Source organism: Mizuhopecten yessoensis, unplaced genomic scaffold, assembly GCF_002113885.1.
Source record: "Mizuhopecten yessoensis strain PY_sf001 unplaced genomic scaffold, ASM211388v2 scaffold10765, whole genome shotgun sequence".
NCBI classification, from domain to species: domain Eukaryota; kingdom Metazoa; phylum Mollusca; class Bivalvia; order Pectinida; family Pectinidae; genus Mizuhopecten; species Mizuhopecten yessoensis.
In genome coordinates, this window is record NW_018408710.1 from 1,122,036 (window position 1) to 1,139,695 (window position 17,660).

Sequence of the window (17,660 nt, forward strand, 5' to 3'; positions counted from 1 at the left end):
CTTCCGGTCTTAAAACTCTTTATTCACTTCCGCCTTCGATCACTATCAGGTTGTCATCGGCATCAACTGTAAATATGTCTCACCAGACAGGAATATCAGGTAGTATATCACACAAAAGTGTTTTCCATGGATTCTTTAAGTATTTCCAATTCAATGAAATATTTTTAGTGATCAGAAACCTCCCTTTTGTGACTACAAAATCGTCCTCTTAGCCGGGTGGGAGGAGTCCATGCAAGTGAACAGTTTATTTTAGATTATGACCCCTAAATATGTATGTGATGTCATATGATATACTTGGTTACTTATGGTGTTTTTCCAACACATGTCCTGTCAGGTCCTCTTCGTCGGACTCCGTACTGTTTAATTGTAGTTTACTGTAGGGAGATATAAAGATATTTGATTTTTTGTGGTCCTATATATGTGAGCATAGTACATAAAAATCACACAGTTGGTAAAAACGAACGAAACATAATAATAACTACAAGGATTAATTGATTGGCCAAAAGGTTATCAGGTACTGGAACACTGGCAAATCTGGCTCAGGCTATAGAGCTAGATTTTTCTATAAAGTCAAATATGACTATACGTATATAGGGAGAATGTAAACAAACATTCCCGTACTGGTCGTAATTATCTCAAGCACATCGATTGAAGTGACCAAACAGTACCCAGAGTTTCCTTTTATGTAAGGGCCAGATGAAACTCGGTCTAACCAAACAGGTAAGTCGCTTTGAACCCGGAACCTGTACCTGTTCAAGCATGTGGTTGTCTAGTGTGTAACAATACTGGTACAACAATTTTGGTAACAAAATAAGAGTATATCTGGTAAGAATCTCAGAAGAACAATTCAAATTCCATGGTTCAACAAACTTAAACCACATCTCCCAAGAGGGATTGCCTTCAGCTGTATAGTAGAGGGCCTTTCAAATCCCGAGCTATGAACATGAGATAGTACTTAGTGGCGTTAAATTTCATGCCCCAGTCTTTCACCCATGCTTTAAGTGACTTAAGGTCATGTTGGAGGCTGAGCTGGTCGTCTATGCTCTTTATAGCTTATATATAAGACGCACTTGAGAGGTAACACAGTTGGGTAAGTCGTTAATGTTAACGACTTACCAATCTGTGTTACCTCTCAAGTGCGTCTTTTTGATAATTGTCTGTTATATAGGCCTATCTCATGTCCATCTCTAGAAGCAAGACACCGCACCAGTATTGTTACACACTAGACAACCACATCTTTGAACAGGTACAGGATAACGCCTATCTTGGAGTTACACTCAGTGACCGTCTAAAGTGGACCACGTGCACACACATCAACAAAATTTCAAACCGTTCAAATTCCATCCTTGGATTCATCCATCGAAATTTAAAGTACTGTTCCAAACCCCTTAAAGAATCAGACTATATCTCACTGGTCAGATCTATATTTGACTATGCTTCTGTTGGATGGGATCCGTACCAAAAAAAGGACATAGACCGTCTAGAAGGGATACAGCGACGTGCTGCCCGCTTTGTGTGCAATGATTACAGCAGATACAGTAGTGTATCCAAAATGATGGAGGAACTTAAATGGCAACCGCTATACGAACGCAGACGAGACCAGCGTTTAGTGCTTCTTACAAAATAGTTCACGGACTCGTGGCCATACCCGTGACTCGCTATTCCAGTTTAATACTAGAACACAGCACAGTAAATCCATCAAAGTGCTTAGTTGTAACACCGACATATATAAAAACTCATTTGTACCATCTACCATAAAAGACTGGAATGTGCTACCATCGCACAAAATCAACTGTAAAACAACGGAACAGTTTAAGGCCACTATTATGACCAAAATTGACTAAGATTGATATAGCGCACTCACTCACCCTGGATAGACTTTGCTCAGTAGTGAGCTAATTTCCAGTACACATACAGATACAGATACAGACCCTCCAAACTGTAGATGGACGCTCTACCAATTGAGCTTCCTGGTCACCGATGATCTACCCAGTCCAGTTCCCCTAGAGTCATAATGATTCATCATATAAAATACTTAAACATAATACAAATAGTAAGTATCCAACATGGACTATCAGTTGGGACTATAGGTTCACATTCTATCCATCATTATTGATGTCATTCTGATCATGAGTAATGCTATTAGCATTTAAGTATCAGCTTCATGAAACTCAGGGAAACTGATCAATATTCACATCAACAGTAATTAGTGTAAGGGTAGCACAGTGTACTCTTGCAATTGATGTGTAAACATTATAGCCAGCTGTGACAAATTATACACCTCATGTTTGTTAGCATTGATTGATTAATATTTAGTTTCTTTCCATGTTAACATTCCAGCTAAACAACTGGAGGTCCAAACTCTGTATATAACATTGTAAAGGAGTGTGGAATGTTGTCATCACATTGCAGATTTATGACACTGTATTCTGAGGATACTACTGTGTTTATTATACAATTACATGCTCCTCTATATCCAGAGTTTATGGCTAGCTTTGTTCTGGGCATATCTCACACATGGTAATCTGTCATCTACCTTTGCCAAGATTCATAATTTCTCGATGTACCTCTTGATGGCAGAGTATCAGTGTCATATGCTGAAATTGAGGTCTTGTGCTCAACTATGATATAAATATGACCCATTCTTCAGGAGGTAGGGGGACTATTCATTGCTTGCAAAACTTTGCCTTTTTTTAATAATTGGGTATATCTCTTTTCAGCTTCTAAGGATTTACAAGATTTTTTCGGAACAGCCAAAGATGGAAAAATTCGCTGTATTCAGGTTAAAATAGAAAAAGGTAAGTCAATGATGTCTACACGTTACCAGATCACTTCACCATGGTGGGAGCACCGAGTTATATTAACATTTCCAGTGGGTTCTCACATTTACTCTCATATAAAATCATTAGCACCTAAATATTGCACAATGCACATGTAATGATGTTTAGCTTAGTCTCCCTTTGACATCAAAAGTCTGTTTACGTGTATTTTACTAATAATTGAAAAGTTTTGCATTGTTTATGTTTAAGTCATTGCTTGCAAAACTTGTTTTTTGTCTAGATATACTAGACTAAAAATGTGCCTTTTGTCTAGATATACTAGACTAAAAATGTGCTTTTTGTCTAGATATACATGTACTTCACATGAATGAAATTATTCTTGTCATTATTTGAGAAGTTGTGCCATAGTAAATACTGTTTGCACTAGTTCTATGTTTTGTTAACTAGTAGACGGAATAAAACCTTACATGGTCAATAGACAATAAATGTACATATTTAATTAAAAACGATGGCCATACACATTTTCATTTAAATTATACACATCAAGAATGGAAAATAGAGGATAATGTGACATCATTCTTTTAACCTTTTTATAATTTAGATTGTTATTTTATTTACATTGACCTTAGTCACAGTGAATGCTATTTTATCTTGAATGTTAATGGCTATGATAAATTTTGCTGAAAATCTCCTAGGTAGGACATCAATGGAAAGCCTGTGGCTTGTAACGATGTTATTTATCTGCATTTCGTTAATTGATTGGTTGATGATGGAGTGCGCGAAGAATGGCATACATTGTATGACATTAAATATATCTAGACGTCTAGTGAAGTCTAATTGTCGCAATAGTTTTAATTAATATTTACACAAAGTAGATTAAAAGGACGGATAAAATTTGTGTGTATGATCTTTCCAGTGCACGTTTAACCTATTGTCAATGGCTATGATAAATGTTGCTGAACATCAATGTGATAATAACGATATACAACATGAGTTTGTTGATATTCCCATTACAGATCCAGTCTCCAATGAAGGTTACATTCTAACACTTATTACGATACTAACCATTACGCTTTGTGTCTTTGTTATTGTATCAGATCAATAGGATTTCAGTACATTTCTGTATATGTACACATGTTGCTATCACTTTCTGAGGTATTCTATTTATACCATATTATCATTATTTAATCTGATGAATTGGTTAATATAATTTTGTTTATTTGTTATTTAGTATTTAGTATTTAGTTTATTTTGCATAAGGATATTTTTGTGTAAGTTTACTAGTATATCTTTCGGTCATACAATAACGGCATATAAGATTAGTAATGAAGACTGTTTCTGAGAATGACAGGTTACATTCGGTTATAATATACTGTTACAGTAACAGTATACATAAAGGGTCATGGTGTTGGATTTATTATTTGCACCTTCAAAGTGAAAACCAGCTCATTTTGTCAGACCAATGTCAATGTAACTACTAATTTTATCTAAGTAAGACTTTGTCGGTTTTATGTCAATATGTCTGTTTCAGTTTATTTTGTCTTTTAATTCCTGTTTATATATCAATAACTTACATTATAATGTCAGTTGAAGTTCTCCAGTAGTTATGAAAGTACTAGTAATTATAAACAGGTATCATATGTTTTAATTTATTATAGATATGTAACAAAATATATTTCTGTTCATAGGGATTGACTATCTATAGCTTTTCCCTTGCATGGTTTATTTGATTGTCTGCTTGTGTAAATGATCAAAACACATTGCATGCCTTAATATTGTCCAGTTTTATATATATTAATTAATCAGTTTTTTTATGGGTTTTTTTAAGTTTTATTTTAATTTTTGATAGTAAGGTGGTATGCCAGATGACAGTTATATAACTACAGTACATGTAAACTGGGTATACAGGAGGTCAGCTGTATCTCCAGGATTTTAATCATTTATCTGATTTTGAAACATTTCAGATCATTTTTCTAAATGTATTGAAATATTTCAGATGCTACATAAATGGCCCATGTCCTTTGAATTTGTAGATAAATGCCTCAGTGTCCCAATATCATAACATATATGTATAAACAGCAGTGTTAGCGACAATAAAAAGGGGAACACAAATTCACAATTTCATTTTTCCTGATTCAAAATTTCTTTGATATTACTGTACTACATTTCTGTAGCTAAAATGACCTATAAATGATAATAAATATATCTAGATACAAACATTTATACACTGTTTCACGTTAGTTAATATAATAAATAGATCTAGACACATACATTTATACACTGTTTCACATTATTTAATATAATAAATAGATCTAGATACATACATTTATACACTGTTTCACGTTAGTTAATATAATAAATAGATCTAGACACATACATTTATACACTGTTTCACAGTAGTTAATAAAAGTTTGTGTTACTCATACAACTGTTATAAAAGTTTTATATAAGGAATTCATCAATTCAGTCATCATAGCTATTTGCATGTACACTGTATTAGCATGGCTGAAGTCAAAATAAGAAACCAAGTCATTAAGTTTCTACAATTCTTTATTGTAATCTCTTGCATGTAATGTTGTATGATAATAATTTGCATGTAATGCTAATATTACAGAAGTTCCCACATCTGTATTTCTTGATGTTGCGTACATTATATATATAAATAAATAAATACCAGACCAGCACTTACTGCTGATATATCAATTAGTTTTTAGCTTTCCTTGATTATGAAAACATCAACAAACATTCTGTGCATTACTATAAAGATTTAAACAGAATACTTACACATATAATTCAGAGAGATATAACAGAATATGATATCATAAAGTTAAACACTACTATTTATATATCATACCGTACCTATTATTTATGTAAGAGTTATCCCCCTTAAGATTTAAAAAAAATAGTATGACTATATTTGACCTAATAAGTGCCCTGGGTTCTTAACACTAAGGGAAAATTAATTAATTGTGGATTGTAGAACTTTCAAAACATTTTCTCTCACAAATAATAATGTTTTCAATTAAGGTTGTATAGTATAGTGAAGGGATAAGATAGTCAGACAAGAAAAATAAAGGGATGCTTTTAAGGAGTGAGGTACATATTAGGTCAAATACGACATGTACTTATAATGTTGAATCGTCGGAGTGTATCAATTGATTTGTTTCTGTGTACTATTGAAATGTGTCATAAATTCAAATCAATGGTCAAAGTCTTATTAGAATCTGTATACACTAACAGCAAGAAGGTTATTGAATGTGTGGTACTTGACACTAAAAAATAACAGTATTACGTAATTGTACACACCATATACAGTGTGTATGGTGTCATTATGTGTTCACTGTGTACAAAACATTTCTCAGTAACTAGGCTGATATTGTGTAAAAATATATTGCCATTATTTGTTCCCATATAATGATATGCTAGAAACACCCTGAAAAATGATATTCACTGATATATCGCGGTAATTACTGTTTCTCCCTATCAGCCTCGGAGGTTGTTGAGAATTTAGACAATGGGGTGATTATAATTTGTGTGACATTCTTATTGCACAACTGACTTGGTAGCTAGGACCATGTAACAGGAGCTAGATATCACTGTGTAACACTTCCTGGTAAATATAGCTGTTTGAAATCAGGTTTATTACCTGCTCATTTGTCAACTCTGTCTTTTGTTTTCATTTTAGAAAGCTTGGAACTTGGAGGAAGTAAAAATGCTTTAAATTCCTGGGAAGATGATATCCTTTTTGTAATAAACATATGTAATATGTTCATATAAGGTCAAACAAAGAAACAGGGTTGTTACATGTCTGAAGAAGTTAGGGTATGTGTTGACTTTAACAGTGCTTCCTGTTACATGTCTGAAGAAGTTAGGGTATGTGTTGACTTTAACAGTGCTTCCTGTTACATGTCTGAAGAAGTTAGGGTATGTGTTGACTTTAACAGTGCTTCCTGTTACATGTCTGAAGAAGTTAGGGTATGTGTTGACTTTAACAGTGCTTCCTGTTACATGTCTGAAGAAGTTAGGGTATGTGTTGACTTTAACAGTGCTTCCTGTTACATGTCTGAAGAAGTTAGGGTATGTGTTGACTTTAACAGTGCTTCACTTATCAATAACTGTAGCACAATCGACCATAGGTATCCAACTATGCTGCTAAAAATGAATACCTAAGAGATAAGATTGCTGTACCTAAGTTATCACTTTATTATTAAAAGAAAAATATTCGTATTCTTTAGTTGTAAAGTTGCTACATTGTACACTTTGATCAAGATCCTATGGCTTATGATGTTACTCTCTTGCAACAGACAGCTCTTGTCAAAATGGGGGTTTAAGAAATATAGTTCTTATGTGAATGCTAATATGGAAATGATTTATTAATCATTGATATCATTGAAGGAAGATGTCATATATTGACAAAGTTCTGAAATACATACAATTGCTAATTTTGAATCTTCTGGAATGAAAATTAAGGATTGCTGTTTTGATTTAGCTGTTTGAGTGATAAGATAAAAGTAACTTCAATATAATTTTTGTAATAAATACTGAAAACTTTTTTTGCAAAATTTGCTAAAGTCTGTATTTAATGGGCAAATCATTTGAACAGCATCAGAATATCAATGGGAAATCTGAAACAAAGCCAAAATAGCCCCCATTTGAATCACTACAGGAAGGCATCACTAGGAAGGGCTGTATCAGGAACTGATGTCCATTGTTAGGACGATACTGAAGTTTTTAGAATCATCGTTTGACAGGTTGGACCATAGCTGTTTGTTGTTTGTAGGGACAGTCCTAGTGATTTGATGTTATTTTCTAACAGGCTTTAGCAAAGACTTTCCCAAGGCCTGCATTAACATTTGCAGGTTCATCAGGTTTTACCCTTTGAATATTACATGCATACATAATGGGGTCGATTGCGCTACACTTATCAATAATTGTAGCACAATCGACCATAGGTTACCTATTATTGATAGTGTTAATTCAATTCATTGCTAATGAAGAGTTTCGAAGGAAAATAACTTTTATGAAAATCAAATGTGTTACGATGTAAATGACAAATATCCTGAGGAAGTGTGATGTATACGTACAATAAGCCTTAACATTGTTCACATTACGACTCTATGGTGGTTCCCTATCTGGAAGACAAACAACCCTGCTATATACTGTTTCGCCTCGACTCCACAAATGCCCAGGGTTATGAATGGATCTTCATCTGTTGGTCCCCTGACTTTTCTGAGGTAATTTTGACTATCACATCTAGAATGACTTGAGCATCAAGATTCAGATAACTGGTGCTGTACCGGTTCCAAATAGAGTTCTCTATGTGTTTTTAGTCAGAATATAAATTTTCACCAAATGCTAAATACAATATCATGTGATTAGAACAACTGAAACTGAGATAAAAAAAAACGTAAATAAATTCACACTCCACATGTGCTTATAATATAGGTCCCTTTTATGTTTTTTGTGTATCAAAATAAGAAGTTTATGCGTTTATTTATTGTTTCTTGATCATACTTTATTTAAAAATAACTAGAGAGGATGTTGTACTTTTCTCTGTGTTACTTTGTTAACAACTTGTTACATAGGTTCGAGACAAGATGTTGTATGCCGCGACACGATCCACACTGAAACAGAACTTCGGGGGTGGCCAGATCAAGGAGGAGTTATTTGGAACTGTCGAGGTAATTTGAGTCACAATTTATCAGATCAGGATCAAATACATTCCAATGATGTTACTGGAAAGATGTGTCTTATCATCAGTACATGTATAAGAGATTTCCTTGTCAGTCTACCTTTGGATAAACACATAACATAGGTGGTGTCTAGATATAGATAATCTATGAAATGATGGCCATTTAAGGAGTCTGATTTCTGATACAATTTAAGGTTATCCTGTATATCAACTTGCTTAGATGTGGACTTTTTACAAAAACAAATAACTTCTTTTTTTTCGATAATGAAGATTTCTGCTGTTATTCATAAACCTAAAATTCTCAATTATTTAGTTACTTCCTAGAAATTAGGGCCTCTTTATACATTTTGTATTAATATATCATGTGTGGCTGTATTAAATGATTTAGTTTATACTTTTGTGGTTGCCAGGCTGACTGTACCTTGTCTGGATACAAAGTGCACATGCTGGCCCAAAGTGCTCCCGCCCCCCTCACCATGGCGGAAGAGGAACTACAGGAAATCAAGAGGTCTGAGGTAGGTTTTGACTGGGTCTGCTTTCACTTATCCCGGTTGAAATGGTACAGGTAGCACAGAAATATTTGATGATAAAGGAACTTGGACTAAATCTAATAGCAATGACTCAAAGTGCAATTTTGGAGTTTTGTGACGAATATTAACAACAAATAAAAAAATAAACATGTGTCCTTCATGCATGTACTAAATTTTATTACAGAATTATATTAAATATGTATGTGTATCGACCTTGTTTTATGTAAAGATTTGGTGTACAAGGACATCTTGGGATGGCGGAGTGCAGAGTGCAGAGTGCTAGAACTAGTTCACTGACTTAAGTGTACTGTTTATTAAATATAGAAATCATTACCGGTGGGGGACTATGGGTTGCAATATTTTGTCTTGTTTTCTTTCATGTTGAAACAATTGAAATGGTTTAACCAGACATGTTACCACAAGTCATGTTCTGGAATGATACTGGCTGCTTGACAGGATGACCCTGTTCTTCACATTTTTGGTATCAATAAAACTATCTCCCTGTCAACAGGTCTATTTTTGTCATCTGATATGAGAGAGTGCACTTACAACAACCTGGTTTCCTAACTGTTATTTTGCTCATTAACTAAGCAGGGACTATATATGGTCAAAACAACACTTAGTCTTGTTTGTCCTAAGTGTGACTGAAGTGGAGAATATGTGTTTGATTCCGTTTAGATTAAGACGGCCGGCGTGGATACCAAACACCAGACATTGCAGGGCGTGGCCTTCCCTGTCACAGATGAGGCATTACAGAAAGTACAGGAGTTCACAGAGGGCCTCTACACCTATATCCAGCTGGTATGGGAGGAATTTATTTGTAGAAATGACATTGATTTAAACACTCATATCAACAACATCATTATTGACAACAACTAGAAGTTTATTAGCTTTTCTTTTGAACAGTTTCTTTTGAAAGAGTCATAGATACAAATATTTTTCCTGTAGCTTTATTTTAATCCACTTTTAAGGCTACAAGTGTGAGATTTATGCCAGGTGAGTGATGCAGGCCCATTGGGCCTCTTGTCATGTGACTGCCAGCTTTGTGACATAACTGCCATGTTTTGCAGTGAATACATCATTTCATGTTTTTTTTATAAATATACAAAAGTGAATCTTTCCTAAGATCCAAAAATGATTCAAGATCCTCTATTTAGCTGAATAAGAACATACAAGTTGTATGAAAGTACAGTACACTTGAATGACATTTTTTTCTGGCACTTTCACCAAAAAAATGACCAATTAAATCCTTATTGTAACCAATGGACCAACCAAATTAACTGAATTACAATTTTGATATACCTTTGCATGACGTCCATTTATTTTAATATGTCACTTCTACATGACAAATTGATAAACAGGAATGATGGGAAGTTTCAAATTTAATGAAATTTTCATTAGGACCAAATTGTCACACCCATTTATGTTGCTTGTCGCATACTGATGCCTGATTATGTTACAGTTATCTAACTGTTGGTTGTGTGTACCCAGGGTAAGGAACATCCCGTAGTATTCTTTCAGACATTAATTGTGTGGTTTGTGGTTGTAGAGCTTGGACCTGACTGAGGAAAAGGTCATCCTGGAGAAGGCAGTGAATATTCCTACCAGTGCCTTGTCAGAGCAGGTTCCTATGGACCACGCTCGCTACCATCTCTTTAACTTCAAACACACACACGAGGGGGACTACACAGAGAGTTATGGTGAGTCACATGTGTAGATATGGATTGTTTGCTTGTTTGTGTTTTACGTCCTATTATGGTCAGAGCCTAGGGTTAGACAACCAAAAACATCACCCCTTGGGTTGGAGATTTCTCTGTCACAACCTCAGAGTAGGGGAAGATTCTATTAATCAACTGTCTCCATAAACATTTAGACATCAAGGTCTCTACACATGTATATTTTGACTTACTACAACCTCCTGCGGACCCAGGGAAAAGATAAGATTAAATGAAACCAATTTATGGTGTAGGAATCCCCTAAAATGGTCTCTCCTTTTCTACCTTACAGTATCACTTTCTTTTCTGAGCTGTGAAAAGGCACTGAACAACCTTATAGTGTTAATTAGCACTTCAAAAATAAACAAACAGACATATACTACAAATGCATAAATATTGAGTGTCTCTACAGGTGTAAATTTATACTGTGTGTGCACATTTGTATACATCAGCTGGTGCTACAAGTGTAGATATTGATAACTTCTATTTCAATCAGCTCTAGTAATGTAATCTTTAAGTGCTGTTGGCTGTCAGTCATTCCTTCCTGATAACAAGAAGCATCACTACAGTTTCAGTTGATAGTGATAGGGAGACCCAGTGTACCTGTATAGTGCCATTTGTAAGCAAACTAGGTCACCAGGGCTGAAAACTACTTGGGAATCTCTGACCTAACATGCACAAAAATGATAAAATGTTTTTTTAAATGAGGAGAGTATATATTTGTATAACAAGCCCGAGGTGATCCTGAATATAATTTCACAACAGCCACATTTGTTCAGAGTTTGATGTATCCGAAACAATTGCTTACCCTATGAAACAAAATATAATTTTAGTTATAGGCATCTTAATTTATTAGCATGTCATCTCCTGAAAAGTGTCTTCATGATAAACATGTTTTTATTTATTTCTGTTCACCTGTTTCCAGTTTTTATATACTCCATGCCGGGTTACAAGTGTTCTATCAAGGAGCGTATGCTCTACTCCAGCTGTAAGTCTCCACTACTTGCGGTACTAGAGAGCCATATGCAAGTAGAGTTTGCCAAAAAGGTGAGTGTTGGTTATCTGTATGCTGTATAACTCGTGTACTTTTGCTCTGTACTTACATTCACAGTTCGTCGGCTGCAGTGTAGTCAAGAATTGTCAGTACTTGGATTACATGTACATAGTCACATGTATCCACACAACACTTAAATTTTATTTTAACAAAATGGTTGATAAACTTAAAACCATAAAGTATGTATTGGTTTGAGTAATACAAAACTGTAGTGTTAGCCACATATAAATTATCCTATGATATAGCAGTACTGTAGTAAGAGTTTCAAGTTTGAGAATGAGAAAACAAACTTGATACATGTATTTTCATTTTTTTATTTTTTTTTTTCATTCTCAATAGAATACAATGTATAATATTCTCTATCTGTCTAGAATTTACACCTGGAATTTATTCTTACAGATGGAAGTGGATGACCCTAAAGAACTCGCTGAAAAAAATCTTTATGAAGAAGTACACCCAATTAAAAATATTGTAAAGAGTGCCTTTGCCCGGCCCAAAGGCCCATCAAGTCGGGGACCTAAGAGAATGACGAGGAACAAAGATGAACAAGAAGCTAGCTAATTACATATTGTCCATTTTAACATATCTTAAATTGTATTATATGGTTGCCAATGTTTAATTGTTATAAGGACAATTATTGTTGGTGTTTTAATATTTATATCAACAAGTTCACTTTATGTAAGAACAAGTCCCTCCTTTAATGTTTAATATGCAAATCAACCTTTGCTCATTATAAATTTTATTTGGTGGCTGTCCATTTGGGCAAATCGTGTGGAATCATGGCATTGTTTTGCTTAATATGAATACTAGGCCCCTTTCATGTGTTCGGTTCAACCGGTTCTTCTGTTTTTTATGTAACATTTTTCGGGTATAAATCCTGGCGGACCTGCAAATGTTTATGCAGGCCTTGAAAGGCTTTGTAAAGGCTCGCCTGAAAACAGCATCAGATTACTAGGTCCGCCTTATTTCATAAACGAACAACTTTGGTCCAACCACTTCAACCGGTTGGATCGTGATTAACATAATTTTCCCCTAGGTACCCTGTTGATTTTTTGGAATATTATAAACGCATTAGAGCTATGGGAGAGTTTGTGAATTTCAAAATATTTTAGTCTGCTGGCCGGAGATGTTTTATGGTGTCCTAGGGTTCTTTAAAGACCTTATTTTGATGCTAAATATTATGGCATGATAACAGAGATATCTAAGCCAGTTGCCATTAAAAAAAACAATTCAGGTTAAGGATAAATGTTACCATGCTCCATGGCATTTTACAGAAAATTTTGTTAGGAGGCTTAAGTATAATATTTTTACAGAATGAGTTCCAGTTATAGCAAACGAGTCCTATGGCCTGTTCGTTCATGCGAAACAATCAGTTCGTCTGTTTTTGAATGCAACATTTCGGGTATAAATCCTGGCGGACCTACTAAACTTTATGCAGGCCTTGCCTGAAAGCAGCATCAGATTACTAAATCCGATCTTATTTCATAAATGAATAACTCTGGTCCAACCGGGTCAACCGAAGCGGCCCAGGACTTGCAGAAATCACTGACCATGTGACTGAATTGCAGGAGAAAACCAGGTCCACCTATGTAGCCCCATCTATGCAATGCCATTATGTACAGGCCAAACTCATCTGGTTATACGTCTTACATTACAATTTACTTTCACCTTTTTGTTGTACTTCAGTCATTTTGGACCGATTTCATAATTTTTCATGGAAATCTTTTCAAGTTAAAACCAATATCAGCAAGTTGTTTGTGAATAATTAAAATGAAAACTTCTCGACTTCTTTTCTCTTATGATTCTTATATGAATGGAAATTCATGTAAGATTTGAATTCAGATGTTTTACTTATCCATAAGGATTATTTTGGTGTACAGACTTCAATAATTTCTTTTTGTGTCAAAGCAAACTTTTAATTCCATTCAACTGTTGTCTCTGGAAATGTTCACCCTATAGACAGCCATCGTATTAGAGCTTGTTATTTTACAAGATTTTGTGCTTGTTGATGTAAGTTTGAGATTAGCCGAATTGTTTTTTTTGGAATGAAATGTAGCTGTTGTTATAAGGTGTTTGTTTTTAATGCAGGTGGCTAAGTGATCGTCAAATATAAACATGAATTGTTTGTTTATAGATGAAGATGAGTTTATTTTGTAAATTAGTCATGTAAAAAGTCCTTGCTACAGTTTGTTGTATATAACTGAAATTCACTTGTATAGAGTTTATTATGCAATATGCATGTTGCTCCTCTATTATGTTTGGGGTCATTACACTGTGCATATTGTTGCCTACCCATCACACGGAGTCACTGACCCGTACCACACGGACATACCTAGCTTAGTTTTACCAGAGGATGCCTGAATTTCCGTCAGAAAACAAATATATATATATTTTCTCGGCACCTGATAGTTATATTTTTCAAAATTTAGAATGATTTAATAATTTAAACTGCATTGGCAGCAGCCACAGGTGCCTGTGTGATGACACGCGAGTTGTGAGCCCACTGTCCAGCTTAGCAACTCACTTTAAGGAAGCAACACACTTCAAGTTAAAGTATAATGATCTTATTAACTCACTGTATAAAGAGAAACTCACCACTTGTCTATTCCTAGAATAAAAATCATTTAAAAGTGACTCTTAACGAGTGTGTCATGGTATTCCCAGCTTGTTATTGCTATAAGGAGTGACTCATTATGAGTTGAGGGATATTCCTACATTGTTAGCTCCCTCTGTAATGAGCCGTTAACAGAGTTAAGATATTGCCACATGTTTAACTTACTCTTTAGAGAGTGACTGGCTTTGAGTCATTGTAACACTACACAGTTGAGTTGCTCTATAATGAGTCCAGGGATTCCCACATTGTTAGCTCACTCTGTAATGAGTCGTTAACAGAGTTAAGATATTGCCACATGTTAAACTTGCTCTTTAGAGAGTGACTGGCTTTGAGGCATTGTAACGCTACACAGTTGAGTTGCTCTATAATGAGTCCAGGGATTCCCACATTGATAGCTCACTCTGTAATGAGCCGTTAACAGAGTTAAGATATTGCCCCATGTTTAACTCGCTCTTTAGAGAGTGACTGGCTTTGAGTCATTGTAACGCTACACAGTTGAGTTGCTCTATAATGAGTCCAGGGATTCCCACATTGATAGCTCACTCTGTAATGAGCCGTTAACAGAGTTAAGATATTACCACATGTTTAACTTGCTCTTTAGAGAGTGACTGGCTTTGAGGCATTGTAACGCTACACAGTTGAGTTGCTCTATAATGAGTCCAGGGATTCCCACATTGATAGCTCACTCTGTAATGAGCCGTTAACAGAGTTAAGATATTACCACATGTTTAACTTGCTCTTTAGAGAGTGACTGGCTTTGAGGCATTGTAACGCTACACAGTTGAGTTGCTCTATAATGAGTCCAGGGATTCCCACATTGTTAGCTCACTCTGTAATGAGCAGTTAACAGAGTTAAGATATTGCCACATGTTAAACTTGCTCTTTAGAGAGTGACTGGCTTTGAGTCATTGTAACGCTACACAGTTGAGTTGCTCTATAATGAGTCCAGGTATTCCCACATTTTTAGCTCACTCTGTAATGAGCCGTTAACAGAGTTAAGATATTACCACATGTTTAACTTGCTCTTTAGAGAGTGACTGGCTTTGAGGCATTGTAACGCTACACAGTTGAGTTGCTCTATAATGAGTCCAGGTATTCCCACATTGTTAGCTCGATCTGTAATGAGCCGTTAACAGAGTTAAGATATTACCACATGTTTAACTCGCTCTTTAGAGAGTGACTGGCTTTGAGTCATTGTAAAGCTACACAGTTGAGTTGCTCTATAATGAGTCCAGGTATTTCCACATTGTTCACTCATTGATTCAAGTTATTGTTGCTCTGTTGAATTGCTCCGAGTTACACTGTAGAGCTTCTTCGAGATCTCCCTCTCCATGTACGGTGCATACTTGTCTCAACAGCAGTTTTGTTGTTTCTGCTACATTGTTGTATGTTAATTTGTGTATGAAGTTGATTTTTTATATTAATAGAGGGATTGTTTTTGTTTTCTAACAGTGTATGTTTTTATACATGTATACTGATGCCATGGAGATTGAACTATATGTACATATATTTCTTTTTGTCAAGTTCAGCCCAATAAGCATACCATCAGGAATATTTTGATTTTGTTTTCTTCACGAGTGCTAAAGGTACAAAATATATATTAAACCCACAAGATGAATATAATAGAAAAGGCTAATTAAAGGGTGCTTTGAGCTTACCTGGCTGGACTGGTGGTGTGCTACACCTGCTTTAATGTCTCTGAGCTTATTTGTGTAGAGGTAAATAGTTCTTGACAGTTATTTATGATGATGTTATGTTTCAGTGTCTGGTTAACACATTCTTGTTTAAGTTTAACATGTTATACTGTATACTGAGAAATTTTCGCCTTTTCCGCCCTCCCTGATGAGTCGATTAATCATTACTGTGAACATAAGTACACAACATCATACACATAGTAATTACATGTGAAGGGCGAAATTAACACGGGGAGAATTATGGATTTGATCTACGAAGGGTGAAAGCTTGACTGGGCGACAACTTCCTGGTATACAGTAGTACCTGATAGTTGCCAAAATGAGCCTTGTTTCATATAATTATGAGACAATTAAGGGGTGTGCTGAAAGTTTCAGTTGAGTATTCATATATATAAGTTACATAAAAATCGTAAATACAAATAATTGAACTGAATTTTTGAAAAATGTAAACTTTGAAATATTTCAAGCAAATATTTTCAATGCATGAATTAGTATTTCAAGAATTTCAGTGTCAGAATGAGTGTGATATCGAGTTTAAGTCTAGTGTATTGTGTTCTACACTTGGAACTTTTGTATTGGATACCGTAGCTACTGTTACATGTTTTAAAGTTTTATAAAAACAGTTTATAGTAAGATGTGAAAAAAAAGCTTTCTAAACATGCAGTTACTTAAAGAATGTGTGTGAGTGAAAGGTAGACAATTTGTTTTATATCCATGAAAGGTTATTGCACTGGGTTTAGTAAATGCTAGTTTCAACAATGAATGTAAAAATAAAATCATTTTCAGACTTAGGATGAAATTATCACTGTTGGATATATGTCTTTTTCTGGGACCTATTGAGAAGCTAGGTTTGGAATTAAATGATTTTAGTAGTGATTTAAAGTGATCTTGTAAGAAATGTACACAAACATGTATATATGTTTAATATATAATTTTTGGAAGTTTAACACTGCAGTGTATATTTAATAACACATATCTAATCTATTAGGCATGTATCCTTGTACCTGTATTACCATACTATACAATATAAACATGACTTTTCCTGTAATGCCTGCTTGAGAATAATGAAATGGCTTGTCAGATAGTCTGATATCCTCCAACTCATATCAGTTCTTAACTTCTGTAGATATTAGGTGATACCCTAACAGGCAGGTATAACCACTGGGAGGATACCAGGAGTGTATCCAGGACTTCTAAATCCCTCCTCCAAACACATTTTTTAAGTGAGGAGGAGATTCACCTTACCAAAAAGTAATTTGGGAGGCTGAAACCTCCATGTAGATCAAGCAATAATATCATCTTCCGGGAGAGAAGGTATTACTAATGGGAACACTTGAGGATTTATCAAAATATAAAACTTATAATATACTCCGGCATTACTGATCTTTGAACGACTGCCATTTCCATTGTTGATCAGGGCCATAAACAAATAAGGAACATTTTTAGCCAGCGTGATGTGTGTATGCTTGTGGGAATGTTTGTCTATTGAAAGTATGTGATGATTACTGATAAATAGGAAAATAAAACTATTAAAACATCTCAGGATAAACCAAATTTGTACATTGTGTGTTTTGTATGTTA

The 17,660-nt window shown here is 34.9% G+C and overlaps 1 protein-coding gene across 3 annotated transcripts; it reads left to right on the forward strand.

Annotated features, from left to right (window-relative positions):
• The first annotated feature begins 14 nt into the window (after window positions 1-14).
• Window positions 15-17,633, forward strand: LOC110462226 (twinfilin-1-like). Of its 3 annotated transcripts, XR_002464256.1 has the most exons (12): window positions 15-99; window positions 2,721-2,798; window positions 3,797-3,814; window positions 6,466-6,516; window positions 7,887-8,014; window positions 8,366-8,461; window positions 8,883-8,987; window positions 9,681-9,803; window positions 10,552-10,702; window positions 11,643-11,764; window positions 12,171-15,477; window positions 15,621-17,633. XR_002464256.1 is itself a non-coding variant. In XM_021516094.1 (11 exons), exons 1-11 carry the CDS (start codon window positions 75-77, stop codon window positions 12,330-12,332), a joined length of 1,059 nt encoding a protein of 352 aa, XP_021371769.1. In that variant the 5' UTR covers window positions 15-74; the 3' UTR covers window positions 12,333-17,633. The 3 variants fall into 3 exon arrangements, 2 of the variants coding, with proteins under 2 accessions (XP_021371769.1, XP_021371770.1); XM_021516094.1 differs by having other exon boundaries at window positions 12,171-17,633; XM_021516095.1 differs by lacking the exon at window positions 3,797-3,814 and having other exon boundaries at window positions 12,171-17,633.
• The last annotated feature ends 27 nt before the right edge of the window (window positions 17,634-17,660 follow it).